At 57.1% G+C, this 27,078-nt stretch overlaps 2 protein-coding genes across 3 annotated transcripts in view; one reads left to right on the forward strand and one right to left on the reverse strand.

Annotated features, from left to right (window-relative positions):
- Positions 1 to 27,078, forward strand: part of LOC147096401 (zinc-binding protein A33-like) — a 438,937-nt gene that overhangs the window by 79,957 nt on the left and 331,902 nt on the right. The gene's annotated exons all lie outside the window — the stretch shown is intronic.
- Positions 18,498 to 27,078, reverse strand: part of LOC147096402 (zinc-binding protein A33-like) — a 92,938-nt gene continuing 84,357 nt past the window's right edge. For both annotated transcript variants that reach the window (XM_085975149.1, XM_085975148.1), the window contains one exon: positions 18,498 to 19,838. In XM_085975149.1, coding sequence (XP_085831275.1) covers positions 19,309 to 19,838 — 530 coding nt within the window. In that variant the 3' untranslated portion in view covers positions 18,498 to 19,308. The remainder of the gene's footprint in view (positions 19,839 to 27,078) is intronic.

The raw sequence follows: 27,078 nt of genomic DNA on the forward strand, positions 1-27,078 counted from the left end.
GGTAAGGAGGAGGGGGGAATAATGGGGGAGTAAGGAGGAGGGGGAATAATGGGGGGGTAAGGAGGAGGGGAATAATGGGGGTAAGGAGGAGGGGGAATAATGGGGGGTAAGGAGGAGGGGGAATAATGGGGGGTAAGGAGGAGGGGGAATAATGGGGGGTAAGGAGGAGGGGGAATAATGGGGGGTAAGGAGGAGGGGGAATAATGGGGGTAAGGAGGAGGGGGAATAATGGGGGGGTAAGGAGGAGGGGAATAATGGGGGGGGTAAGGAGGAGGGGGAATAATGGGGGTAAGGAGGAGGGGGAATAATGGGGGGGTAAGGAGGAGGGGGAATAATGGGGGGGGTAAGGAGGAGGGGGGTAAGGAGGAGGGGGAATAATGGGGGTAAGGAGGATGGGGAATAATGGAGGGGTAAGGAGGAGGGGGGTAAGGAGGAGGGGGAATAATGGGGGTAAGGAGGAGGGGGAATAATGGGGGAAGGAGGAGGGGGAATAATGGGGGGTAAGGAGGAGGGGGAATAATGGGGGGTAAGGAGGAGGGGGGAATAATGGGGGTAAGGAGGAGGGGGAATAATGGGGGGGAAGGAGGAGGGGAAATAATGGGGTGTAAGGAGGAGGGGGGAATAATGGGGGGGTAAGGAGGAGGGGGGAATAATGGGGGGTAAGGAGGAGGGGGGAATAATGGGGGTAAGGAGGAGGGGGGACTAATGGGGGTAAGGAGGAGGGGAAATAATGGGGTGTAAGGAGGAGGGGGGAATAATGGGGGGGTAAGGAGGAGGGGGGAATATGGGGGGGTAAGGAGGAGTGGGGAATAATGGGGGGGTAAGGAGGAGGGGGGACTATGGGGGGTAAGGAGGAGGGGGGAATAATGGGGGTAAGGAGGAGGAGGGAATAATGGGGGGTAAGGAGGAGGGGGGAATAATGGGGGGTAAGGAGGAGGGGGGAATAATGGGGGAGTAAGGAGGTGGGGGGAATGGGGGTAAGGAGGAGGGGGAATAATGGGGGTAAGGAGGAGGGGGAATAATGGGGGTAAGGAGGAGGGGTAATAATGGGGGTAAGGAGGAGGGGGAATAATGGGGGTAAGGAGGAGGGGTAATAATGGGGGTAAGGAGGAGGGGAATACTGGGGGGTAAGGAGGAGGGGAATACTGGGGGTGTAAGGAGGAGGGGGAATAATGGGGGGTAAGGAGGAGGGGGGAATAATGGGGGTAAGGAGGAGGGGAATAATGGGGGAGTAAGGAGGAGGGGGAATAATGGGGGGTAAGGAGGAGGGGGAATAATGGGGGGGTAAGGAGGAGGGGGGAATAATGGGGGGGTAAGGAGGAGGGGGGAATAATGCGGGGGTAAGGAGGAGGGGGGAATAATGGGTAAGGAGGAGGGGGAATAATGGGGGGGTAAGGAGGAGGGGGGAATAATGGGGGTAAGGAGGAGGGGGGAATAATGGGGGGGTAAGGAGGAGGGGGAATAATGGGGTAAGGAGGAGGGGGAATAATGGGGGGGTAAGGAGGAGGGGGGAATAATGGGGGGTAAGGAGGAGGGGGAATAATGGGGGGGGTATGGGAGGAGGGGGCAATAATGGGGGGGTAAGGAGGAGGGGGAATAATGGGGGGTAAGGAGGAGGGGGGAATAATGGGGGGGTAAGGAGGAGGGGGGAATAATGGGGGGTAAGGAGGAGGGGAATAATGGGGGGTAAGGAGGAGGGGAATAATGGGGGGTAAGGAGGAGGGGGAATGATGCGGGGGTAAGGAGGAGGGGGAATAATGGGGGGGTAAGGAGGAGGGGGGAATAATGGGGGTAAGGAGAAGGGGGAATAATGGGGGGGTAAGGAGGAGGGGGGAATAATGCGGGGGTAAGGAGGAGGGGGCAATAATGCGGGGGTAAGGAGGAGGGGGGAATAATGCGGGGTAAGGAGGAGGGGGGAATAATGGGGGGGTAAGGAGGAGGGGGGAATAATGCGGGGGTAAGGAGGAGGGGGAATAATGCGGGGGTAAGGAGGAGGGGGAATAATTGCGGGGGTAAGGAGGAGGGGGGAATAATGGGGGGGTAAGGAGGAGGGGGGAATAATGGGGGGGTAAGGAGGAGGGGGGAATAATGCGGGGTAAGGAGGAGGGGGGAATAATGCGGGGGTAAGGAGGAGGGGGAATAATGCGGGGGTAAGGAGGAGGGGGAATAATGGGGGGTAAGGAGAAGGGGGAATAATGGGGGGGTAAGGAGGAGGGGGAATAATGGGGGGGTAAGGAGGAGGGGGGAATAATGGGGGGTAAGGAGAAGGGGGAATAATGGGGGGGTAAGGAGGAGGGGGAATAATGGGGGGTAAGGAGGAGGGGGCAATAATGGGGGGGGGTAAGGAGGAGGGGGCAATAATGGGGGGGTAAGGAGGAGGGGGGAATAATGGGGGGGGTAAGGAGGAGGGGGCAATAATGGGGGGGGTAAGGAGGAGGGGGAATAATGGGGGGGTAAGGAGGAGGGGGGAATAATGGGGGGTAAGGAGAAGGGGGAATAATGGGGGGGGTAAGGAGGAGGGGAAATAATGGGGGGTAAGGAGGAGCGGGGAATAATGGGGGGGTAAGGAGGAGGGGGAATAATGGGGGGGGTAAGGAGGAGGGGGGAATAATGGGGGGTAAGGAGAAGGGGAATAATGGGGGGGTAAGGAGGAGGGGGAATAATGGGGGGGTAAGGAGGAGGGGGAATAATGGGGGGTAAGGAGGAGGGGGGAATAATGGGGGGTAAGGAGGAGGGGGGAATAATGGGGGGGTAAGGAGGAGGGGGGAATAATGGGGGGGGTAAGGAGGAGGGGGGAATAATGGGGGGGTAAGGAGGAGGGGGAATAATGGGGGGGGTAAGGAGGAGGGGGGAATAATGGGGGGGTAAGGAGGAGGGGGGAATAATGGGGGGGGTAAGGAGGAGGGGGGAATAATGGGGGGGGTAAGGAGGAGGGGGGAATAATGGGGGGGTAAGGAGGAGGGGGGAATAATGGGGGGGGTAAGGAGGAGGGGGGAATAATGGGGGGGTAAGGAGGAGGGGGGAATAATGGGGGGGTAAGGAGGAGGGGGGAATAATGGGGTGGTAAGGAGGAGGGGGGAATAATGGGGGGGTAAGGAGGAGGGGGGAATAATGGGGGGGTAAGGAGGAGGGGGGAATAATGGGGGGGGTAAGGAGGAGGGGGGAATAATGGGGGGTAAGGAGGAGGGGGGAATAATGCGGGGGTAAGGAGGAGGGGGGAATAATGGGGGGTAAGGAGGAGGGGGGAATAATGGGGGGGGTAAGGAGGAGGGGGAATAATGGAGGGGTAAGGAGGAGGGGGGAATAATGGGGGGGTAAGGAGGAGGGGGGAATAATGCGGGGGTAAGGAGGAGGGGGGAATAATGGGGGGGTAAGGAGGATGGGGAATAATGCGGGGGTAAGGAGGAGGGGGAATAATGCGGGGGTAAGGAGGAGGGGGAATAATGCGGGGGTAAGGAGGAGGGGAATAATGGGGGGGTAAGGAGGAGGGGGGAATAATGGGGGGGTAAGGAGGAGGGGGAATAATGGGGGGGTAAGGAGGAGGGGGGAATAATGGAGGGGTAAGGAGGAGGGGGGAATAATGGGGGGGTAAGGAGGAGGGGGGAATAATGGGGGGGTAAGGAGGAGGGGGGAATAATGGGGGGGTAAGGAGGAGGGGGAATAATGGGGGGGTAAGGAGGAGGGGGGAATAATGGAGGGGTAAGGAGGAGGGGGGAATAATGGGGGGGTAAGGAGATGGGGGGAATAATGGGGGGGGTAAGGAGGAGGGGGAATAATGGGGGGGTAAGGAGGAGGGGGGAATAATGGGGGTAAGGAGGTCAGGAACTTGGGGGAGGGGGAGGGGGTCAGGAAAGATATGCTGTTAAAACCACAGTTACAGCTACTCCAACAAGGCCTAACATTTTATAGGGTACTTAACAGCGATATTAACTTGTAAATACTCAACTTTTCCTCAATTTCACGGATTTCCCTGGGTACACTGATTGCCGGCTATGGGTGTATTTGTGGGCTGGTGGGGGCACAGCGCAGCCAGTGTCGGAACAGTGAATCACTGACCACAACTTCAGCATCTCCGTGTTAGATGTGCAGGCGTACATTCTGAAGTTGCGGCCAGTTACAAAGGGGTAAAAATGTTGAACACTGTTAGTTCGACATTATCAGCTCCACTTATAGCAAGTTACAGCACAAAGAAGTTAAAAAGTTAAATGTCCAAGATCAAGGCTAACTAATGACAGGCGTCATTAGATTCATTCCTACAACAATATCTGGCAGCACGGTGGCATAGTGGTTAGCACTGTTGCCTCACAGCGCCAGGGACCCGGGTTCGAATCCGGCCTCGGGCGACTGTCTGTGTGGAGTTTGCACATTCTCCCCGTGTTTGCGTGGGTTTCCTCCGGGTGCTCCGGTTTCCTCCCACAGTCCAAAGATGTGCGGGTTAGGTTGATTGGCAATGATAAATTGACCCTTAGTGTTAGGGGATTAAATAGGTGGGGTTACGGGGATCGGGTGGGATATGTGTGGGTGCAGGCTCGGTGGGCCGAAATGGCCTCTATCTGCATTGTGGGGTTTCTGTGATTTCTGTGAATATAGCTGAACCAGAGTTCTTCAAATGGCCCCGTGGAGCCACCATCAGAAAGGTTAGTATTGGAAAAAAATACCCACCTGAATGTGGAAGCGACAATAGCAGGAGTGAACCAGGTGCTCTACCCCAATCATTGACCCCCCATCACTGGCCCTCCCTCTCCCCATCACTGGCCCTCCCTCTCCCCATCACTGCCCCTCCCTCTCCCCATCACTGCCCCTCCCTCTCCCCATCACTGCCCCTCCCTCTCCCCATCACTGGCCCCTCCCTCTCCCCATCACTGGCCCCTCCCTCTCCCCATCACTGGGCCCTCCCTCTCCCCATCACTGCCCCTCCCTCTCCCCATCACTGCCCCTCCCTCTCCCCATCACTGGCCCCTCCCTCTCCCCATCACTGCCCCTCCCTCTCCCCATCACTGCCCCTCCCTCTCCCCATCACTGGCCCTCCCTCTCCCCATCACTGCCCCTCCCTCTCCCCATCACTGGCCCTCCCTCTCCCCATCACTGGCCCTCCCTCTCCCCATCACTGCCCCTCCCTCTCCCCATCACTGCCCCTCCCTCTCCCCATCACTGGCCCTCCCTCTCCCCATCACTGGCCCTCCCTCTCCCCATCACTGGCCCTCCCTCTCCCCATCACTGCCCCCTCCCTCTCCCCATCACTGGCCCCTCCCTCTCCCCATCACTGCCCCTCCCTCTCCCCATCACTGCCCCCTCCCTCTCCCCATCACTGCCCCCTCCCTCTCCCCATCACTGCCCCCTCCCTGTCCTGATCACCGACCCCTCTTCCGATCCCTGTCCCTCCCTCTCCTGATCACTAACCCCTCCCTCCAAATCGCATCCCCGACCCCAGGACATGCCCAGGAATTCACAGATGGTTGATGCAGCTCGGCAGTCACAATCCAATGAAGACCGAATCCCAATATTTGAAATCTCACAGACCTGAAACGTTAACTCTGTTTCTGTCTCCACAGATGCCGCCTGACCTGCTCAGTATTTCCAGCATTTTCTGATATTATTTCTGATTTCCAGCTTCCACAGTATTTTGTTTGTGTATTTGAAATTAAAGTAATTCTGTGCATTGAATATCATTTCATTCGGCCGGTCCGTGTGTGGCAGGAAATCCAATGTGCGGTGAAATCGGTGGACTGCGCCCAGAGCCACATTTCCACCCACTCACCCCCAGCTGTGTCCATTCATTGCCAGAGGGAGGGTGGAAGGTCCCAGCCCAGGGATTTGATGCTAAACTACACTGGTTTATATATTGCATCTCCAGATAATCTTACCAGAGTCAACTGAGCTGTGAGTAACTTTATCCTGGCAACTACTTTTATATAAATCGCACCGTTAGGCTTTGCCAAATGTGAGTTTCTCACAACACTGTTTAATTTCAAGTAAATATTTCAGTCATTTCAATCTGTAAACTTCTGGTCTGTGTGATAATATCTGCTATTTATAGAGAGTTTAGTAGTGTAGGAGGAGACTAGATTGAATTCAGTCAGTAAATTGCTGCCACTGAGGTATCTGTTAGTGCCCCAGATGTGCGCTGCTGTGAGGAGCAAATGGAAAAACGTGGCAGCATCTGGATCGTAAGAGGAAACATCTGTTTTCAGCAGGGTGTCGGATCAGACCCTGGAACAGGTTGATCCGGCCCGCGGACCTGCCCTCAGAGGCGGACTGACCATCGGGAAATGTCCCCGAGTGTCCCCCGGACCCTCCACCGGTGAATTTGGACTCTGGGTCTTTCTGAAGCCGGTCTGTCCCGGGGCTCTGAGGCCTTTCCCGAGCTCCCCCCTCCCCGCTCTCCAGCCGCCTTCACTCACTCTGCAGCGCTCCTCTGCTCTGCAGTGAAACCCCGATTAAAATGAGACGGAGCTGATAAGCTGAGGGTTGGAACTGACTATTGACCAGGTCAGTGTCACTGGACACGCCCCCTCACTGAGTGACAGGCTCTCCGGCCAATGACCAGGTCAGTGTCACTGGACCCGCCCCCTCACTGAGTGACAGGCTCTCCGGCCAATGACCAGGTCAGTGTCACTGGACACGCCCCCTCACTGAGTGACAGGCTCTCCGGCCAATGACCAGGTCAGTGTCACTGGACACGCCCCCTCACTGAGTGACAGGCTCTCCAGCCAATGACCAGGTCAGTGTCACTGGACACGCCCCCTCACTGAGTGACAGGCTCTCCGGCCAATGACCAGGTCAGTGTCACTGGACCCGCCCCCTCACTGAGTGACAGGCTCTCCGGCCAATCCGCTTCCCCCGGGGAGAGACCCGCCCCCTCACTGAGTGACAGGCTCTCCGGCCAATGACCAGGTCAGTGTCACTGGACCCGCCCCCTCACTGAGTGACAGGCTCTCCGGCCAATGACCAGGTCATTGTCACTGGACACGCCCCCTCACTGAGTGACAGGCTCTCCGGCCAATCCACTTCCCCCGGGAGAGACCCGCCCCCTCACTGAGTGACAGGCTCTCCGGCCAATGACCAGGTCATTGTCACTGGACACGCCCCCTCACTGAGTGACAGGCTCTCCGGCCAATGACCAGGTCAGTGTCACTTGACACGCCCCCTCACTGAGTGACAGGCTCTCCGGCCAATGACCAGGTCAGTGTCACTGGACACGCCCCCTCACTGAGTGACAGGCTCTCCGGCCAATGACCAGGTCATTGTCACTGGACACGCCCCCTCACTGAGTGACAGGCTCTCCGGCCAATGACCAGGTCAGTGTCACTGGACACGCCCCCTCACTGAGTGACAGGCTCTCCGGCCAATGACCAGGTCAGTGTCACTGGACACGCCCCCTCACTGAGTGACAGGCTCTCCGGCCAATGACCAGGTCAGTGTCACTGGACCCGCCCCCTCACTGAGTGACAGGCTCTCCGGCCAATCCGCTTCCCCCGGGGAGAGACCCGCCCCCTCACTGAGTGACAGGCTCTCCGGCCAATGACCAGGTCAGTGTCACTGGACCCGCCCCCTCACTGAGTGACAGGCTCTCCGGCCAATGACCAGGTCAGTGTCACTGGACACGCCCCCTCACTGAGTGACAGGCTCTCCGGCCAATGACCAGGTCATTGTCACTGGACACGCCCCCTCACTGAGTGACAGGCTCTCCAGCCAATGACCAGGTCAGTGTCACTGGACACGCCCCCTCACTGAGTGACAGGCTCTCCGGCCAATGACCAGGTCAGTGTCACTGGACCCGCCCCCTCACTGAGTGACAGGCTCTCCGGCCAATCCGCTTCCCCCGGGGAGAGACCCGCCCCCTCACTGAGTGACAGGCTCTCCGGCCAATGACCAGGTCAGTGTCACTGGACCCGCCCCCTCACTGAGTGACAGGCTCTCCGGCCAATGACCAGGTCATTGTCACTGGACACGCCCCCTCACTGAGTGACAGGCTCTTCGGCCAATCCACTTCCCCCGGGAGAGACCCGCCCCCTCACTGAGTGACAGGCTCTCCGGCCAATGACCAGGTCATTGTCACTGGACACGCCCCCTCACTGAGTGACAGGCTCTCCGGCCAATGACCAGGTCAGTGTCACTTGACACGCCCCCTCACTGAGTGACAGGCTCTCCGGCCAATGACCAGGTCAGTGTCACTGGACACGCCCCCTCACTGAGTGACAGGCTCTCCGGCCAATGACCAGGTCATTGTCACTGGACACGCCCCCTCACTGAGTGACAGGCTCTCCGGCCAATGACCAGGTCAGTGTCACTGGACACGCCCCCTCACTGAGTGACAGGCTCTCCGGCCAATGACCAGGTCAGTGTCACTGGACACGCCCCCTCACTGAGTGACAGGCTCTCCGGCCAATGACCAGGTCAGTGTCACTGGACCCGCCCCCTCACTGAGTGACAGGCTCTCCGGCCAATCCGCTTCCCCCGGGGAGAGACCCGCCCCCTCACTGAGTGACAGGCTCTCCGGCCAATGACCAGGTCAGTGTCACTGGACCCGCCCCCTCACTGAGTGACAGGCTCTCCGGCCAATGACCAGGTCATTGTCACTGGACACGCCCCCTCACTGAGTGACAGGCTCTCCGGCCAATCCACTTCCCCCGGGAGAGACCCGCCCCCTCACTGAGTGACAGGCTCTCCGGCCAATGACCAGGTCAGTGTCACTGGACACGCCCCCTCACTGAGTGACAGGCTCTCCGGCCAATGACCAGGTCAGTGTCACTTGACACGCCCCCTCACTGAGTGACAGGCTCTCCGGCCAATGACCAGGTCAGTGTCACTGGACACGCCCCCTCACTGAGTGACAGGCTCTCCGGCCAATGACCAGGTCAGTGTCACTGGACCCGCCCCCTCACTGAGTGACAGGCTCTCCGGCCAATGACCAGGTCAGTGTCACTGGACACGCCCCCTCACTGAGTGACAGGCTCTCCGGCCAATGACCAGGTCATTGTCACTGGACACGCCCCCTCACTGAGTGACAGGCTCTCCGGCCAATGACCAGGTCAGTGTCACTGGACACGCCCCCTCACTGAGTGACAGGCTCTCCGGCCAATGACCAGGTCAGTGTCACTGGACACGCCCCCTCACTGAGTGACAGGCTCTCCAGCCAATGACCAGGTCAGTGTCACTGGACACGCCCCCTCACTGAGTGACAGGCTCTCCGGCCAATGACCAGGTCAGTGTCACTGGACCCGCCCCCTCACTGAGTGACAGGCTCTCCGGCCAATCCGCTTCCCCCGGGGAGAGACCCGCCCCCTCACTGAGTGACAGGCTCTCCGGCCAATGACCAGGTCAGTGTCACTGGACCCGCCCCCTCACTGAGTGACAGGCTCTCCGGCCAATGACCAGGTCATTGTCACTGGACACGCCCCCTCACTGAGTGACAGGCTCTCCGGCCAATCCACTTCCCCCGGGAGAGACCCGCCCCCTCACTGAGTGACAGGCTCTCCGGCCAATGACCAGGTCATTGTCACTGGACACGCCCCCTCACTGAGTGACAGGCTCTCCGGCCAATGACCAGGTCAGTGTCACTTGACACGCCCCCTCACTGAGTGACAGGCTCTCCGGCCAATGACCAGGTCAGTGTCACTGGACACGCCCCCTCACTGAGTGACAGGCTCTCCGGCCAATGACCAGGTCATTGTCACTGGACACGCCCCCTCACTGAGTGACAGGCTCTCCGGCCAATGACCAGGTCAGTGTCACTGGACACGCCCCCTCACTGAGTGACAGGCTCTCCGGCCAATGACCAGGTCAGTGTCACTGGACACGCCCCCTCACTGAGTGACAGGCTCTCCGGCCAATGACCAGGTCAGTGTCACTGGACCCGCCCCCTCACTGAGTGACAGGCTCTCCGGCCAATCCGCTTCCCCCGGGGAGAGACCCGCCCCCTCACTGAGTGACAGGCTCTCCGGCCAATGACCAGGTCAGTGTCACTGGACCCGCCCCCTCACTGAGTGACAGGCTCTCCGGCCAATGACCAGGTCAGTGTCACTGGACACGCCCCCTCACTGAGTGACAGGCTCTCCGGCCAATGACCAGGTCATTGTCACTGGACACGCCCCCTCACTGAGTGACAGGCTCTCCAGCCAATGACCAGGTCAGTGTCACTGGACACGCCCCCTCACTGAGTGACAGGCTCTCCGGCCAATGACCAGGTCAGTGTCACTGGACCCGCCCCCTCACTGAGTGACAGGCTCTCCGGCCAATCCGCTTCCCCCGGGGAGAGACCCGCCCCCTCACTGAGTGACAGGCTCTCCGGCCAATGACCAGGTCAGTGTCACTGGACCCGCCCCCTCACTGAGTGACAGGCTCTCCGGCCAATGACCAGGTCATTGTCACTGGACACGCCCCCTCACTGAGTGACAGGCTCTTCGGCCAATCCACTTCCCCCGGGAGAGACCCGCCCCCTCACTGAGTGACAGGCTCTCCGGCCAATGACCAGGTCATTGTCACTGGACACGCCCCCTCACTGAGTGACAGGCTCTCCGGCCAATGACCAGGTCAGTGTCACTTGACACGCCCCCTCACTGAGTGACAGGCTCTCCGGCCAATGACCAGGTCAGTGTCACTGGACACGCCCCCTCACTGAGTGACAGGCTCTCCGGCCAATGACCAGGTCATTGTCACTGGACACGCCCCCTCACTGAGTGACAGGCTCTCCGGCCAATGACCAGGTCAGTGTCACTGGACACGCCCCCTCACTGAGTGACAGGCTCTCCGGCCAATGACCAGGTCAGTGTCACTGGACACGCCCCCTCACTGAGTGACAGGCTCTCCGGCCAATGACCAGGTCAGTGTCACTGGACCCGCCCCCTCACTGAGTGACAGGCTCTCCGGCCAATCCGCTTCCCCCGGGGAGAGACCCGCCCCCTCACTGAGTGACAGGCTCTCCGGCCAATGACCAGGTCAGTGTCACTGGACCCGCCCCCTCACTGAGTGACAGGCTCTCCGGCCAATGACCAGGTCATTGTCACTGGACACGCCCCCTCACTGAGTGACAGGCTCTCCGGCCAATCCACTTCCCCCGGGAGAGACCCGCCCCCTCACTGAGTGACAGGCTCTCCGGCCAATGACCAGGTCAGTGTCACTGGACACGCCCCCTCACTGAGTGACAGGCTCTCCGGCCAATGACCAGGTCAGTGTCACTTGACACGCCCCCTCACTGAGTGACAGGCTCTCCGGCCAATGACCAGGTCAGTGTCACTGGACACGCCCCCTCACTGAGTGACAGGCTCTCCGGCCAATGACCAGGTCAGTGTCACTGGACCCGCCCCCTCACTGAGTGACAGGCTCTCCGGCCAATGACCAGGTCAGTGTCACTGGACACGCCCCCTCACTGAGTGACAGGCTCTCCGGCCAATGACCAGGTCAGTGTCACTGGACACGCCCCCTCACTGAGTGACAGGCTCTCCGGCCAATGACCAGGTCAGTGTCACTGGACACGGGCTCTTCTGTTTCAGCCTGTGAATCGCACGCAGACGGGTCGCGGAACAGACTCAGGAACTGGTCATTGACGGAACCTTCATGCGGTTCCTTCTGAGAGCGAGTGAAGCTGGCGGGCCTTGGGGAAGTGTGGCCAATGGCCGCGGTGGGAAAGGAGCTGGAGTGAGCCGGACCGCGGGAATCCACCGGAGACACGGCCATGGAGCGCCACCTTCCGGCTGTGGAGCCACATTACAGGCAGCGAGCTCACCGGCTTCCTGCACTTCTGACCAAGGCTCATCGACCTGAAACTCGGTGTCTCTCCCTACACATGCTGCCTGACCTGCTGAGGATTTCCAGCATTTCCTGTGTTTATTCCTGCACTTCTGACCAAGGCTCATCGACCTGAAACTCGGTGTCTCTCCCTACACATGCTGCCTGACCTGCTGAGGATTTCCAGCATTTCCTGTGTTTATTCCTGCAGTTCACACCTCATTCTGGACTTAGCTGGACATTTTGAACTACCGCCCAAAAACCGATTTTATCCCCAGAATTCCTTCATTGATTTTTTATGTTCCTAATGAATTTGCATCCAACCAGCGATCACGTGGCTTTAGAGCAGTCTCGCCATGTTTATTACATTCATTAATCTAACAATACAAACAAAGCGAACGAAAAGAACAGTAATGCTGTCAGACAAAAACTCTAAAGCAGGAAGTTCAGGCGCTGCTTACTGGTCTGTCAGGAACAAGATACCCGGGGATGTAGTGGAAGAAAGCTCACGGGCACTGTTGTTGGCCACACATTGAGATCCACATCTTACTCAGGCCAACAGAGGCAGGTGAAGAAGAGAGGAAAGGAGCATCAATCACACAGCGGCATGGGGTTTCCCAGCAGAACCAGGGTGTATTCCAGCAGATGCATGAAGCACACAGCAGAGGCAATCAGCATCCCAGCAGAAGCAGGGTGCTCACAGCAGAGCCAAGACGCGTCCCAGCACAGGCAGGGAGGTAAAGAAATAAAACAAAGGTGCTCTCTTCTTCTGTATCTGCTCGAAGCAATTTACATTTCCGTATTAGCAGAGACCTGGTGTGAACAATAATATAATAAACCGAATCTACTAATACAATAAACCTGAATTGGAAAAGGTGTTTCAGGTGTATAACGCCTCATCACGAGTTCTGATGAAAAGATTCACATTCAAACCATCAATCGGCTCTTTTCTCTTTACAGATACTGACTGGTCTGCTATGCACTGCCGGCACTTTGTGTTTTATATCCGGTAGGAACAGGTTGCCAGTGAGCCCCATCAGCTGGGAACAGATGTGTGGCACTGGAGGGGCGGGGGAAAAGGGACAACTGAATTTGCCACACTACATTGACAGCTTACTCGTGAAAAAAATAAGTTGAAAACCACAATATTTCTCAATGCATTGAGGGCTGTAAAAGAGATTTCACTCCAGCTTATGGGGCAGCACAGCTCAGACTGGGAGATCAGCATGTGTGGAGTGCAGCGAGCACTGTGGCACAGTGAGCTGAGCACCAGCACAGCCAATCGCCTTGTTATAATGTGGCTTTCTTTGTAGAAGTCCCTCAAACCTCAATTTCCTCGCTTCTTCTCCTGAAGGCACTAACTCCAGTCTCGGGAACAGCAGAGCTGAGCTCAGTTGTGTCCTCACCTGATGGCCACGTCCAGCGGGAGGAGTCACTGGAGAGCACCCAGGCTGGGGCTCTTTTCTCTAGATAAGAGAAGACTGAGGGGTGATGTTGCTTTTAAAAGTTCTTTAGAATAATTTCTCCGTGACTACACAAAGCACTCTGGGTACAGGTATATTGTGTATCAGTAAAACAGGTTTATTAAGCATTAAACATCCAGTACAAAGAAGTAATACTGAACAAGAAGATAGTCACAGTCTGTTCGTTCAAACCCCGGCATTCCTCCGAGTGACTGTGGCGTCGTCTCTTTATTCTCTTGCTGTGTTCTGTTGACTGAAGCTTCTCCTTCCTCCTCTGGCTTCGCGCTGCTTTTGGTGTTCAATATCTGCATTTTTATACCCTTTCTCTCCCATTTTGCCTACATGGCAGTAATTACCTCTCTGACACCTAGTAAATGTCCCTCCTCTCCTGACCAATCATCTTATGACCTCGTTAACCCACTAGGCCTCTTTCTGTGTATAACAAAATACCCTTATCTAAGAATTTCACTTTACATAACATCCTTGAGGTGTTTTCTAAACAGTTTGTCTATTCTGCAGTTTCTAAAATGAAGGATGTCTCCAACTCTTATCTCTTTTCTCTAGCTCTTATCGCTTTTCCATAACATTACCGAATTCTCTGTCTCCGACAGTCTCCGTGTTTATTCCGCACCACATTCCATTACTACAGTAATTTAAAACAGAGGTTTTTAGTCAGGTTGACATAATTTCCCATCCTGCTTTGGTCTCAGCCATTCGCCATTTTGTACAGGCTATATCGGTTTTTAACATACAATTTCACATATTATAGTTATATAAAAATGGTTATAGAATCTTCATAATGTGTACTAAATCCTACCGGTACACTCTATCCTACAGATACCCGATAGAGGTCTTTACAATGATGAAAGGGAAAGGTCGACGTACAGTAAATAAGTGCATGTTCCATTGCCCAACTCCTCCAGATCCGTCAACTCATTGCAGAAGGAATGTTGGCCAGGACATGGGTAAACTGCCTGTCCTTATTTGAATAGTGTCTCGTGATCTTTAACACCCAGTTGAACAGGTAGACAGGGCCTCTAACACCTCAACCTAAAGATGATACATCTAAATAACAGTGACTGCACTTCAAAAATAACTCATTGGTTGTGGCGTGTTTTGGCATGTCTTGAAGTCATGAAGGACCTTTATAAATGCAAGCTCTTTCCTCCTGATTCCTTCATTATCGCACTGGAATGTCAGCTCAGGTTATGTACTCAGCAAGGCGAGGGTCTTGCACCCACAACATTCAGACTCTACTGGGTTTTTAGTTACCCGAGTGGGCTCCCAGACCCTGGCCCTAAGGAGACTGGTCGCGGCTGCACCGTGCAGTCGGCAGATCCGGTTCACCCTTCACCTCTTGTGCTCACTCACCTACACTGGCTCCCGGTCCGGCAAGGCCTCGATTTTAAAATGATCATCCTTGTTTTCAAATCCCTCCATGGCCTCGCCCCTCCCTATCTCCGTAACCTGCTGCAGTCCTACAACCCTCCGAGATCTCTGTGCTCCTCCAGTTCTGGCCTCTTGCGCATCCCCGATTCTCATCGCTCCACCATTGGCCGCCGTGTCTTCAGCAGCCTAGGCCCTAAGCTCTGAAATGTCCTTCTTAAATCCAGGACCAAGGGGTGAAGTAACGGTCTGACACATACCTAGGGCGCTGCCTCGGATAATCCAGTAACTAGTTTGCATTCACTTTTGACCAAAGTATCTCCCAGGCACCCGGTGGAAATAAATTTCATGTCTTCAGCAACCACTTCAGAGATTTTTTAACTGATTAATCTCCTCTCTGTACTCAGAATACAGGCCCAGATTTTGGAATTCCGCTCTCCTGACACACAGCAAGAGCCCATATTGGGAAATTCCACAATCCCAACCTGTGCTTTTTTGAACATTGGACAGACCGTGAATGCGGATTTTCCAGACCGGGTGTGTGTCAGGAGCACGGAAGAGGGAATTCTAGTTTTATTTTCCATTCTTTTTTCTGATCCCATCGTCTTTCAGTTCTGAAGGAAGGTCCTGCCTGAATTGTCTGATGAGCCGAGTGTTTCAGCATTTGCAGTTTTTGATATTCCCTCAGTACCGGTTTCCACCAGCAGGTGGTGATACTGCACTGTAAAACTTTACAGCGCTTTGTACAGCTCGCCATCACCATCTCCTGGCTGAAGGTGGCACTACAATCAACTGCGAGGGAACGTCAAACACTCTGGGGTGAATTTTCACTTTTACCACAACAAGCGTTAGCGGATCGGCCGCCCGTTTTACAGCCTGCACCGCAGTAAAAGTGAACATTCAGCCCGTTAAACCGAAGATTTGCAAACACCCCGTCAAAAAAAGAAAAAAAAAAGAAAAAGGGTGGCTAAAGTAAATGTTGGTCCCTTAGAGGAGGAGACCGGGAAATTAATGGTGGGAAATATGGAGATGGCAAAAACACTGAATATTTTGTATCAGTCTTTACAGTAGAAGACACTAAGAATATCCCAACACTGGACAAACAGGGGGCTTAAGGGGGGGAGGAGCTAAACACGATCAAAATCACTAAGGAAGTGGTACTCGGTAAAATAATGGGACTCAAGGCGGATAAATCCCCTGGACCTGATGGCTTACATCCTAGGGTCTTGAGGGAAGTGGCGGTAGGGATTGTGGATGCATTGGTAATAATTTTCCAAAACTCCCTGGACTCAGCAAAGGTCCCGGCAGACTGGAAAACTGCTAATGTAACACCCTTATTTAAAAAGGGCAGTAGACAGAAGGCTGAAAACTATAGACCGGTTAGCCTAACAGCTGTGGTAGTTAAAATGTTGGAGTCCATTATTAAGGAGACAGTAACAGGACATTTGGATAAACATAATTTAATAGGACAAACTCAGCATGGTTTTATGAAGGGGATGTCATGTTTGACAAATTTGCTGGAGTTCTTTGAGGAAGTAACATACAGGGTGGATAAAGGGGAACCAGTGGACGTACTGTATTTAGACTTCCAAAAGGCATTTGACAAGGTGCCACACAAAAGATTATTGCTTAAGATAAAAAATCACGGGATTGGGGGTAATATTCTGGCATGGATAGCGGATTGGCTATCTAACAGAAAGCAGAGAGTTGGGATAAATGGTTCATTCTCTGACTGGCAATCAGTAACTAGTGGTGTTCCACATGGGTCAGTGCTGGGTCCCCAACTCTTTACAATCTATATTAACGATTTGGAGGAGGGGACCGAGTGTAACATATCAAAGTTTGCAGATGATACTAAGATGGGAGGGAAAGTAGTGAGTGAGGAGGACATAAAAAACCTGCAAAGGGACATAGACAGGCTAAGTAAGTGGGCAGAGATTTGGCAGATGGAATACAATACTGGAAAGTGTGAGGTTATGCACTTTGGCAGGAAAAATCGTAGAGAAAGTTATTATCTTAATGGCAAGAAACTGGAAAGTACTGAAGTACAAAGGGATCTGGGGGTCCTGGTGCACGAAACTCAAAAAGTTAGTATGCAGGTGCAGCAAGTGATTAAGAAGGCCAATGGAATGTTGGCTTTCATTGCTAGGGGGATAGAATATAAAAAGAGGGAGGTATTGCTTCAGTTGTACAAGGTATTGGTGAGGCCGCACCTGGAATACTGCGTACAGTTTTGGTGTCCATACTTAAGAAAAGACATACTTGCTCTCGAGTCAGTACAAAGAAGGTTCACTCGGTTAATCCCGGGGATGAGGGGATGGACATATGAGGAGAGGTTGAGTAGATTGGGACTCTAGTCATTGGAGTTCAGAAGAATGAGAGGCGATCTTATTGAAACATATAAGATTGTGAAGGGGTTGGATCGGGTGGATGCGGGGAGGATGTTCCCGATGATGGATGAAACTAGAACTAGGGGGCATAGTCTTAGAATAAGGGGCTGCTCTTTCAAAACTGAGATGAGGAGGAACTACTTCACTCAGAGGGTGGTAGGTCCATGGAATATGCTGCCCCAAAAAGCTGTAGAAGCTACATCATTACATAAATTTAAAACAGAAATAGACAGTTTCCTAGAAGTAAAGGGAATTAAGGGTTACGGGGAGCGGGCAGGAATTTGGACATGAGTCCAGGTTCGGATCGGTCATGGCCCTGTGGGTAGCGGAGCGGGCCCAAGGGCCGTGTAGCCTGATCCTGCTCCTATTTCGTGTGTCTAATTCTGTTAGATTCAGGAGATGGTTCTGTGATAGTAGATTGGCGGTTAGGATCAGATCAGCCATGATCTTATTGAATGGCGGAGCAGGCTCGAGGGGCCGATTGGCCTACTCCTGCTCCTATTGCTTATGTTCTTCTGTTCTGGAACGGAGAAAGTTTGTGTATTTCTCATCGCTAATGGTGCTGATGAATTGAGGAATGTCCTCATTTTGAGAGCACAACTTATACCTGCTTTTTAATATAAAGGAGTGGGGCAGTGCTGAGAAAGGGCTGGGATGGAGCTGCTGTTGGTTTTACTTTTTATTTTAGTCTTTGTTTTTATTACAGTGGCAGCCAGTGGCTCAGTTGCTGGCACTCTCGCTTCCTGAGTCAGAAAGTTGTGGGTTCAAGTCCCACTCCAGAGACATGAGCACAACAATCTAGGCTGACTCTCCAGTGCAGTGCTGAGGGAGTGCGGCACTGTCGGAGGGGCAGTACTGGGCGAGCGCCGCACTGTCGGAGGGGCAGTACTGAGCGAGCGCCGCACTGTCGGAGGGGCAGCACTGAGCGAGCGCCGCACTGTCGGAGGGGCAGTACTGAGCGAGCGCCGCACTGTCGGAGGGGCAGTACTAAGCGAGCGCCGCACTGTCGGAGGGGCAGCACTGAGCGAGCGCCGCACTGTCGGAGGGGCAGTACTGAGCGAGCGCCGCACTGTCGGAGGGGCAGTACTGAGGGAGTGCTGCACTGACGGAGGGACAGTACTGAGGGAGCGTGGCACTGTCGAAGGGGGCAGTACTGAGGGAGCACCGCACTGTCGGAGGGTCAGTACTGAGGGGACGCCGCACCGTCGGAGGGGCAGCACTGAGGGAGCGCCGCACTGTCGGAGGGGCAGTACTAAGCGAGCGCCGCACTGTCGGAGGGGCAGCACTGAGCGAGCGCCGCACTGTCGGAGGGGCAGTACTGAGCGAGCGCCGCACTGTCGGAGGGGCAGTACTAAGCGAGCGCCGCACTGTCGGAGGGGCAGCACTGAGCGAGCGCCGCACTGTCGGAGGGGCAGTACTGAGCGAGCGCCGCACTGTCGGAGGGGCAGCACTGAGCGAGCGCCGCACTGTCGGAGGGGCGGTACTGAGCGAGCGCCGCACTGTCGGAGGGGCAGTACTAAGTGAGCGCCGCACTGTCGGAGGGGCAGCACTGAGCGAGCGCCGCACTGTCGGAGGGGCAGTACTAAGCGAGCGCCGCACTGTCGGAGGGGCAGTACTGAGCGAGCGCCGCACTGTCGGAGGGGCAGTACTGAGCGAGCGCCGCACTGTCGGAGGGGCAGTGCTGAGCGAGCGCCGCACTGTCGGAGGTGTCTTTTCGATGAGACCTTAAACCGAGGCCCTGTCTGCTCTCTCAGGTGGATGTAAAAGATCCCAAGGTACTTTTTCAGAGAAGAGTTCTGACGAAGGGTCATCGACCTGAAACGTTAACTCTGTTTCTCTCTCCACAGATGCTGCCTGACCTGAGTATTTCCAGCATTTTCTGTTTTTATTTCAGATTTTCAGCATCCGCCGTATTTTGCTTTTGTGATTGAGTTATCCCCGGTGCCTTGGCCAATAAGTATCTCTCAATTAGCTTAACAAAAAACAGATTATCTGGTCATTATCACATTGCTGTCTGTGGGAGCTTGCTGTGCGCAGATTGGCTGCTGCGTTTCCCACATTACAACAGTGACTACAATCCAAAAAGTACTTAATTGGCTGTAAAACGCTTTGGGAAGCCCAGTGGTCGCGAAAGGCGCTATAGAAAGGCAAGTCTTTCTTTCTTCTGACATTTTATATTTTGATTGGTTGTATTTACAGTCTCATTGGGATTTTACAATGTATAATTTGGAAATTACATTTTCTAACTTCTGACCCCTGACCTCTGCTCCTGACCCGAATGGTGCGGGGGTCAAATCACTGAGGTCATGGATGATGCAGGCCTGCCCGAGGCCCCGCCCCTTTTACAGACCCAGATCGGAGCCGGAGCAGATTCTCAGCCACTTGTTCACATTCCAAGTCGAGAAGAAAGGATAAAGTTTCCCCGTGAATTTATTCCCAGTAAAGGTGTGGAGATGGGACTTGGTGTCCGCGCTGTAAAATGAAACTGTCCCGGACTCATAACTGAGATAAACTCCCACCTTCCCGGGGCTCAGACCGGCGGGGAGAGGGGATTCAGGGGAGGAGTTTACATAAAAATCATTACCCCGCCCGATGGTCCAGAATCCAGTCTCCGGGCTCAGTGTGACCCAACCCTTCCTCTCCACAGACTCTGCGGCTACTCCCAGAATCCAGCCCCGATTCCCCGCCACCTCCACCTCCCAGTAATGTCTCCCCGATGTGAATCCCTCCGATCCCAGCACACAGGGCCAGAATGTAAACCTCTTCCCAGTGCCAGGGAGATTCCTCCAGGACCCGGTCCATCTCACACTCTTCAGATCCTCAGACACCTCGAGCCCTGAATTCGCTGTTTCCACATCCAGAGTCACAGAGACTGGGAGAAAAAGCAGATAATTAGAGAGATTCACCCGGGATTAGGGAGAGACTGGCTGGGGATCGGGGGGAAGAGACTGGCCAGGGATCGGGGGGAAGAGACTGGCCGGGGATCGGGGGGGGGGAAGAGACTGGCCGGGGATCGGGGTGGAGAGATCACCGGGGATCGGGGGGAGACTGGCCGGGGATCGGGGGGAAGAGACTGGCCGGGGATCGGGGGGAAGAGACTGGCCGGGGATCGGGGGGAAGAGACTGGCCGGGGATCGGGGGGGAAGAGACTGGCCGGGGATCGGGGTGGAGAGATCACCGGGGATCGGGGGGAAGAGACTGGCCGGGGATCGGGGGGAAGAGACTGGCCGGGGATCGGGGGGAAGAGACTGGCCGGGGATCGGGGGGGGAAGAGACTGGCCGGGGATCGGGGGGAGAGACTGGCCGGGGATCGGGGGGAGAGACTGGCCGGGGATCGGGGGGAGAGACTGGCCGGGGATCGGGGGGAGAGACTGGCCGGGGATCGGGGGGAGAGACTGGCCGGGGATCGGGGGGGGAAGAGACTGGCCGGGGATCGGGGGAGAGACTGGCCGGGGATCGGGGGGAAGAGACTGGCCGGGGATCGGGGGGAGAGACTGGCCGGGGATCGGGGGGAGAGACTGGCCGGGGATCGGGGGGAGAGACTGGCCGGGGATCGGGGGAAGAGACTGGCCGGGGATCGGGGGGAAGAGACTGGCCGGGGATCGGGGGGAAGAGACTGGCCGGGGATCGGGGGGAGAGACTGATGCGCTATCAATTACTCATAAAAGACCGAGAGTTAGAAGAGTAACCAAAGGCTTTTATTAACAACAGAATGGAGCTCTGCCTCGAGTGGTCGACAGGCCCAGGATACAAAGGGCTGGGGAGCAGTCACCTTTATACTAGGACCTGTGGGAGGAGTCAGCCGAGGCATGTCCAGGCATGTACACAGTGGAATACAAACAGTGGTTTACCACATTCACCCCTTGTTTAGAATTGAGTCCGGCGGGGTGAAGTGTATTAAAAGTTAGTGTATTGGAGTCTCTCCGGAGGTCTTGTCTGCCGCTGTGATCGGCGTGGCGACGGCAGGGGTAGTGAAGCTTCCAGCGTCGAGTCCAGCGTAGGCTGTGGCACAGGCGTGTCGTCCTCGTAGATGTCGAGCGGGTCGCGGGGCCCAGGCCTGCCGTCTGCTGGGGCTGGATATCGGATCGTGGGGGGGGGGGGGGGTGGTAGTGGGTAGTGGGTTACTGCGGCCCCCGAGGGTGCAAGGTCTCTTATGGAGACTGTGTCCTCCCGCCCGTCCGGGTATGCGATGTAAGCATACTGGGGGTTGGCGTGGAGGAGGTCGACCCTCTCGACCAGGGGGTCCGTTTTATGGGTCCTCACGTGTCTTCTCAGTAGGACCGGCCCTGGGGACGTCAGCCATGGCGGTAGCGATGTCCCCGATGTGGACTTCCTTGGGAAGACAAACATTTTCTCATGAGGGGTGGCGTTAGTGGCAGTGCAGAGCAGTGACCGAATAGAGTGGAGCGCATCGGGGAGCACATCCTGCCAGCGGGAGGTTGGAAGGCCCCTAGACTTTAAGGCTAGCAGGACGGCCTTCCAAACTGTCGCATTTTCTCTTTCCACCTGTCCGTTCCCCCGGGGGTTGTAACTGGTGGTCCTGCTTGTGGCAATACCCCTAGTTAGCAGGTACTGACGGAGTTCGTCGCTCATAAACGATGAGCCCCGGTCGCTATGGATATAGCTGGGGAAGCCGAACAGGGTGAAGCGGTTGTTCAGACATTTAATGACCGTGGCACTGGTCATGTCCGGGCAGGGGATGGCGAACGGGAAACGGGAGTACTCATCAATAATATTGAGGAAGTACACATTGCGGTCGGAGGAGGGGAGAGGCCCTTTAAAATCAACGCTCAGGCGCTCGAAGGGGCGAGTGGCTTTTATCAGGTGGGCCCTGTCTGGTCTATAAAAGTGCGGTTTGCACTCAGCGCAGACTTGGCAGTTCCTGGTCATGGTCCTGACCTCCTCAATAGAGTAAGGCAGGTTGCGGGCCTTGATGAGGTGGAAGAACCTGGTGTCCCCCGGGTGGCAGAGGTCATTGTGGAGGACCCGTAGTCTATCGATCTGCGTGCTGGCGCAGGTGCCACGCGATAGCGCATCCGAGGGTTCATTTAGCTTCCCGGGCTGGTACAAGATCTCGTAGTTGTAGGTGGAAAGTTCGATTCTCCACCTCAAGATCTTGTCATTTTTGATTTTGCCCCTCTGCTTGTTGTTAAACATAAAAGCAACTGAACGCTGGTCAGTGAGCAGGGTAAATCGTTTTCCGGCCAGGTAGTGCCTCCAATGACGCACAGCCTCCACAATCGCCTGGGCCTCCTTCTCAACAGCGGAGTGTCTGGTCTCCGGGCCTTGGAGGGTTCGTGAAAAGAAGGCCACGGGTCTCCCCGCCTGATTGAGGGTAGCGGCCAGGGCAAAGTCGGACGCGTCGCTTTCCACCTGGAAGGGGATGGATTCGTCCACTGCGTGCATGGTGGCTTTGGCAATGTCCTCCTTGATACGGTGGAAGGCTAAGCGGGCCTCTGCCGTCAAGGGAAAAGAGGTGGACTTGATCAGCGGACGGGCCTTGTCCGCATAGTAGGGGACCCACTGGGCGTAATAGGAGAAAAACCCTAGGCACCTCTTCAGGGCCTTGAGGCAGTGGGGCAGTGGAAGTTCCATAAGGGGACGCATCCGGTCGGGGTCGGGGCCGATGACTCCGTGTTCCACAACACAGCCAAGGATGGCGAGGCGGTTTGTGCGGAATATGCACTTCTCCTTGTTATATGTCAGGTTTAGGAGTTGGGCGGTGCGGAGGAATTTTTCGAGGTTTGCGTCATGGTCCTGCAAGTCACGGCCGCAGATGGTCACATTGTCCAGATATGGGAAAGTGGCCTGCAACGCATTTTGATCTACCATCCGGTCCATCTCCCTTTGGAAGACGGAGACCCCGTTGGTGACGCCAAAGGGAACCCTAAGGAAGTGATAGAGGCGGCCGTTTGCCTCAAAGGCAGTGTACTGGCGGTCCTCAGGGCGGATGGGGAGCTGGTGGTACGCTGATTTCAGGTCAATGGTCGAGAAGACGCGGTACTGCGCGATCTGGTTGACCATATCAGCTATACGGGGGAGTGGGTAGGCGTCCAGCAGGGTGTAGCGATTTATTGTCTGGTTGTAGTCGATGACCAGGCGCTGCTTCTCGCCGGTCTTAACGACCACAACCTGGGCTCGCCAGGGGCTGGTGCTGCCCTCAATAATCCCTTCTTTCAGGAGCCGCTCCACTTCGGTTTTAATGAAAACCCTGTCCCCGGCACTGTATCGCCTGCTCTTTGTGGCGATGGGCTTACAGTCGGGGGTGAGGTTAGCAAACAGTGGGGGGGGGGGGGGGGGTGACTCTGAGTGTGGAGAGGTTGCACCTGGTGCGCGGCGGGCAATTTGGAAGCTGCTGGCTGCGGACTGTGAGTGGGGGTAGGGGTCCACCATACGCCATCGTAACACTTTTAAGGTGGCACTGAAAATCTAACCCCAGCAGGACGGCAGCGCAGAGGTCAGGCAGGACCAGAAGTTTAAAATGATCGTACACGGTCCCGTCTACTACGAGTGTCACCACGCAGTAGCCGCCGATGTCCGCCGACTGGGACTCGGAGGCCATAGAAATCCGCTGTTGTGCAGGCAGGACTGGGAGAGAGCAACGCCGCACCGTGTCGGGGTGGATGAAGCTCTCCGTGCTCCCAGAGTCAAAAAGGCAGATTGTATCGTGACCATTTACCTTAATGTCCATTGTGGAACTGGCCAGTTGGTGCGGTCTCGCTTGGTCCAGTGTAACGGATGCCAGCGTAGGGGTCGGTGTGTCGCTGCGGGTATCAGATGAGGCGGTGTCGGGGGCCTGCTGCGTCCCGGCTGTCGTCCAAGATGGCGGCGTCCATGATCCCCATGTGGCTGGAGGCGTCCAAAATGGCTGCTGTACCGGTGATTCGCACATGGCCGGGGAGGTCCAAGATGGCGGCCCGCATGGCCCACACGCGGCGCTGCTGGGGTTCGGGGTGGCTTTGGCCCTGCAGACGCTAGCGTAGTGTCCCTTCTTCCCGCAGCCCGAGCAGATCGCGTTTTTCGCCGGGCAGCGCGCTCTGGGGTGTTTTGCCTGGCCACAGAAGTAGCATTTCTGGCCTTGGGGCACTGCTGTCTGGCCTTGGGACACTGCTGCGGTAGTTGGGCCGTTGTTGGGGTGTGGCTGGGGTGGCACGGCGCTATGAGGCGGTCCTACCGTGTCCCAGGCTGTCATTCCCCGCGGCGTCCACGGTGCAGAGGAGTAGGCATCCATGCCCTGGTAGGCTGCATCCAACGATAGTGCGAGTTCAGAGGCCTTGTTGAGGTCGAGGTTACTCTGCTCCAACAGTCGCTGTCGGGTGTAATTGGATCTGTGGCCCGCTACAAAAGCGTCCCGGATAAGTTCCTCTGTGTACACGGCAGCCTTTACATCCTTACAACCACAGGCCCGGCCAAGCACAGACAGTGCCTGAAGGTATTCCACGGTCGATTCCCCAGGTTGTTGTTTACGACTCCCCAGGAGGTGCCTGGCGTACACTTCGTTCACTGGGCGCGTGTACTGGTCCTTGAGGAGCTTGATAGCGTCTGCGTACGAGGTCGCGTCTTGGATGACCGAGTACACTCGGTGGTTCACTTTGGAGGTCAGGACATCCAGTTTGTCCTCGTCCGATTTGATTGCTTCGGAGGCGGTCAGGAATTTTTTGAAACACTTAAGCCAGTGAGTAAACTTGGTGGATGAGTCCGCCTCCCGATGATCTAAGTCCAGGCATGCTGGTGTGAGGATCTTCTCCATTATAAAAATGTTGTTAATAAAATTGATGCGCTATCAATTACTCATAAAAGACCGAGAGTTAGAAGAGTAACCAAAGGCTTTTATTAACAACAGAATGGAGGTCTGCCTCGAGTGGTCGACAGGCCCAGGATACAAAGGGCTGGGGAGCAGTCACCTTTATACTCGGACCTGTGGGAGGAGTCAGCCGAGGCATGTCCAGGCATGTACACAGTGGAATACAAACAGGACAAACAGGAATACAAACAGTGGTTTACCACAGAGACTGGCCGGGGATCGGGGGTGGAGAGACTGGCCGGGGATCGGGGGTGGAGAGACTGGCCGGGGATCGGGGGTGGAGAGACTGGCCGGGGATCGGGGGGTGGAGAGACTGGCCGGGGATCGGGGGTGGAGAGACTGGCCGGGGATCGGGGGGAGAGACTGGCCGGGGATCGGGGGGAAGAGACTGGCCGGGGATCGGGGGGAGAGACTGGCCGGGGATCGGGGGGGAAGAGACTGGCCGGGGAAAGAGACTGGCCGGTGATCGGGGGGAGAGACTGGCCGGGGATCGGGGGGAGAGACTGGCCGGGGATCGGGGGGAAGTGACTGGCCGGGGAAAGAGACTGGCCGGGGATCGGGGGGAGAGACTGGCCGGGGATCGGGGGGGAGAGATCACCGGGGATCGGGGAGAGACTGGCCGGGGATCAGGGAGAGACTGGCCGGGGATCGGGGAGAGACTGGCCGGGGATCGGGGGGGGAAGAGACTGGCCGGGGATCGGGGGGGGAAGAGACTGGCCGGGGATCGGGGGGGAAGAGACTGGCCGGGAATCGGGGGGAGACTGGCCGGGGATCGGGGGGGGGGGGGGGGGGGGAGAGACTGGCCGGGGATCGGGGAGAGAGACTGGCCGGGGATCGGGGTAAAGAGATCACTGGGGATCGGGGGGAGACTGGCCGGGGATCGGGGGGGAAGAGACTGGCCGGGGATCGGGGGGAGACTGGCCGGGGATCGGGGGGAGAGACTGGCCGGGGATCGGGGGGGAGAGACTGGCCGGGGATCGGGGGGGGAGAGACTGGCCGGGGATCGGGGGGAGAGACAGGCCGGGGATCGGGGTAAAGAGATCACTGGGGATCGGGGGGACACTGGCCGGGGATCGGGGGGGAAGAGACTGGCCGGGGATCGGGGGGGAAGAGACTGGCCGGGGATCGGGGGGAGACTGGCCGGGGATCGGGGGGAGAGACTGGCCGGGGATCGGGGGGAGACTGGCCGGGGATCGGGGGGAGAGAATGGCCGGGGATCGGGGGGAGAGACTGGCCGGGGATCGGGGTAAAGAGATCACTGGGGATCGGGGGGAGACTGACCGGGGATCGGGGGGGAAGAGACTGGCCGGGGATCGGGGGGAGACTGGCCGGGGATCGGGGGGAGAGAATGGCCGGGGATCGGGGGGAGAGACTGGCCGGGGATCGGGGTAAAGAGATCACTGGGGATTGGGGGGAGACTGGCCGGGGATCGGGGGGGAAGAGACTGGCCGGGGATCGGGGGGAGAGACTGGCCGGGGATCGGGGGGAGAGACTGGCTGGGGATCGGGGGGAGAGACTGGCCGGGGATCGGGGGGAGAGACTGGCCGGGGATCGGGGGGAGAGACTGGCCGGGGATCGGGGGGAGAGACTGGCCGGGGATCGGGGGGAGAGACTGGCCGGGGATCGGGGGGAGAGACTGGCCGGGGATCGGGGGGAGAGACTGGCCGGGGATCGGGGGGTGGAGAGACTGGCCGGGGATCGGGGGGTGGAGAGACTGGCCGGGGATCGGGGGCAGAGACTGGCCGGGGATCGGGGGCAGAGACTGACCGGGGATCGGGGTGGAGAGATCACCGGGGATCGGGGGGAAGAGACTGGCCGGGGATTGGGGGGTGGAGAGACTGGCCGGGGATCGGGGGGAGAGACTGGCCGGGGATCGGGGGGAGAGACTGGCCGGGGATCGGGGTGGAGAGACTGGCCGGGGATCGGGGGGAGAGACTGGCCGGGGATCGGGGGCAGAGACTGGCCGGGGATCGGGGTGGAGAGATCACCGGGGATCGGGGGAAGAGACTGGCCGGGGATCGGGGGGTGGAGAGACTGGCCGGGGATCGGGGGGAAGAGACTGGCCGGGGATCGGGGGGTGGAGAGACTGGCCGGGGATCGGGGGGAGAGACTGGCCGGGGATCGGGGGGAGAGACTGGCCGGGGATCGGGGGGAGAGACTGGCCGGGGATCGGGGGGAGAGACTGGCCGGGGATCGGGGGGAGAGACTGGCCGGGGATCGGGGAGAGAGACTGGCCGGGGATCGGGGGGTGGAGAGACTGGCCGGGGATCGGGGGGTGGAGAGACTGGCCGGGGATCGGGGGGAGAGA

Source organism: Somniosus microcephalus, unplaced genomic scaffold (assembly GCF_052327205.1).
Source record: "Somniosus microcephalus isolate GS21.2 unplaced genomic scaffold, FLI_Smic_1.0 unresolved_chr1, whole genome shotgun sequence".
NCBI classification, from domain to species: domain Eukaryota; kingdom Metazoa; phylum Chordata; class Chondrichthyes; order Squaliformes; family Somniosidae; genus Somniosus; species Somniosus microcephalus.